The 1,420-nt window shown below is 56.6% G+C and overlaps 1 protein-coding gene across 1 annotated transcript; it reads left to right on the plus strand.

Moving 5' to 3' along the window:
- Positions 1 to 18: 18 nt before the first annotated feature.
- On the plus strand, positions 19 to 1,396 carry LOC107210169 (maestro heat-like repeat-containing protein family member 6). The gene is made up of 4 exons (XM_015640565.3): positions 19 to 297; positions 550 to 697; positions 890 to 1,077; positions 1,167 to 1,396. The coding sequence occupies exons 1-4, from the start codon at positions 170 to 172 to the stop codon at positions 1,306 to 1,308; spliced, it is 606 nt and encodes a 201-aa protein (XP_015496051.1). The 5' UTR covers positions 19 to 169; the 3' UTR covers positions 1,309 to 1,396.
- The last annotated feature ends 24 nt before the right edge of the window (positions 1,397 to 1,420 follow it).

A 1,420-nucleotide genomic window follows, 5' to 3' on the forward strand; every position in this document is an offset into this window, starting at 1 on the left:
CCCAGGAATTGCATGGTGCCTCAAGCCATTTCCACTGGGCCTCCTCAGCCTTTGAGTTCAACCCAGTGTGGTGGGAAGCACTTCTCAGTGGAAATTGGGGAAGTTGCTCCCTCTGGCAGCTCTCCAAGTCTCCCTGTGCTTTCTCCAGGTGCCAGGTTTTGTTAGGAACATGCATCAGAGGCTCATGTGCAATGAGCCTCCAGATGACAGGCTGTTCATGGACATCCTGAGACTGACTGATGCCCACCCCACTGATGTTGCAGTGACCCTCCTGCGCTGTGCCCCATCATGTGATAGGTACAGAACCCACCTGCCTTGAGGGCTCAGGTCTAACCAGCCCATCACCCTGTACAGCCAATCCAACGGGGTCTTCTAGACAGGCAGATTTCCAGGAGCCACTGGACCCTCCATTTCCCAGCCCCTAAGCCTCCTGCCATGCTACCTCCCTACCCCTCAGGGCACTGTGGCTCTGTCATCTAGACCCCTGTGGCTGCCCAGGCCATGGTGCTCTGGCTGAGACCCCCCTGACACACAGCTCTGGTCCTACAGAGGTGCTGCAATCATGTGGAAAACCATAGCGTCATCAGGAACAACACTGGACAAGGTGCTGCCATCACTGCTCTGTGTGATGGATGGCTGGCCACAGCAGAGAATGTACACCTCCGATGGGGACAATAGGGATGTATTTTCCCTGGCTGTGAGTTTCTGGAACTGGCCTTTGCTTGCACCCAAGTTGCCTCCCCATCCTCAGGCGCTGGGCTGACACCTGGGCTTGGGGCAGGTTCAGGGGCACCAGGCCAGGTCTCCCCTGGTCTCCCCTGGCCTCTCCCTTGCACACTTGGCCCTGCCACTTGGCATTGAGTGCTGTCTCTGGGTTTATCCTTTGCAGGCAACCAGGGTGGTTTGGGAGATTCTCCGCCTGCCCTGGTGCCCAGAGCCATTTATGGAATATTCCCCCCATCTCGTCGTGGCTCTGCTCTTCCAAATTTTCATCAGTACAGAGCAGGTGCCAGAGGAGGTCGATAATATGTGGAGGACATGTCAGGAGGAACACGGCCTTTCCACAAGCATCAACAGGTGCTCCATCCCAGTCCTCCTGTCACTGCCACATCCCCAGGGCTGCGGCCTGGGCTCCCAGAATGACCTGGGCTTTGCTCTGCACACAGGTTTGCAATGCAGACTTTAAGGGCGCTGTTCCACCATCTGCAGTGTGCGGATTTACTGGTTGCAATGGAACGCAAGTGTGGTTGGGACACACTGCTCTGTGTTGACACCCACCACTATGCTGTGGGTCTGCTGGCCAGGTGAGAGCCCCTTCTGCCCACTGCCCCTGTCATTTGTGCCCAGGGTGCCCTACACAGTTCCCATGGTCATGGGCCAGAGAGCCTTGTCACAAAGAGACAGATGAGCAGATTGGAAA

The sequence above is a fragment of the Parus major genome, chromosome 12 (assembly GCF_001522545.3).
Source record: "Parus major isolate Abel chromosome 12, Parus_major1.1, whole genome shotgun sequence".
In the NCBI taxonomy this organism is placed as follows: domain Eukaryota; kingdom Metazoa; phylum Chordata; class Aves; order Passeriformes; family Paridae; genus Parus; species Parus major.

Excerpts from the sequence above, each read along its gene's own strand:
- LOC107210169 (XM_015640565.3), top strand. The coding sequence starts at position 170 with ATGCATCAGAGGCTCATGTGCAATGAGCCTCCAGATGACAGGCTGTTC. Across the intron at positions 698-889 it reads GGGATGTATTTTCCCTGGCT|GCAACCAGGGTGGTTTGGGA; the intron begins GTGAGTTTCTGG and ends TATCCTTTGCAG. Across the intron at positions 1,078-1,166 it reads CTTTCCACAAGCATCAACAG|GTTTGCAATGCAGACTTTAA; the intron begins GTGCTCCATCCC and ends CTCTGCACACAG.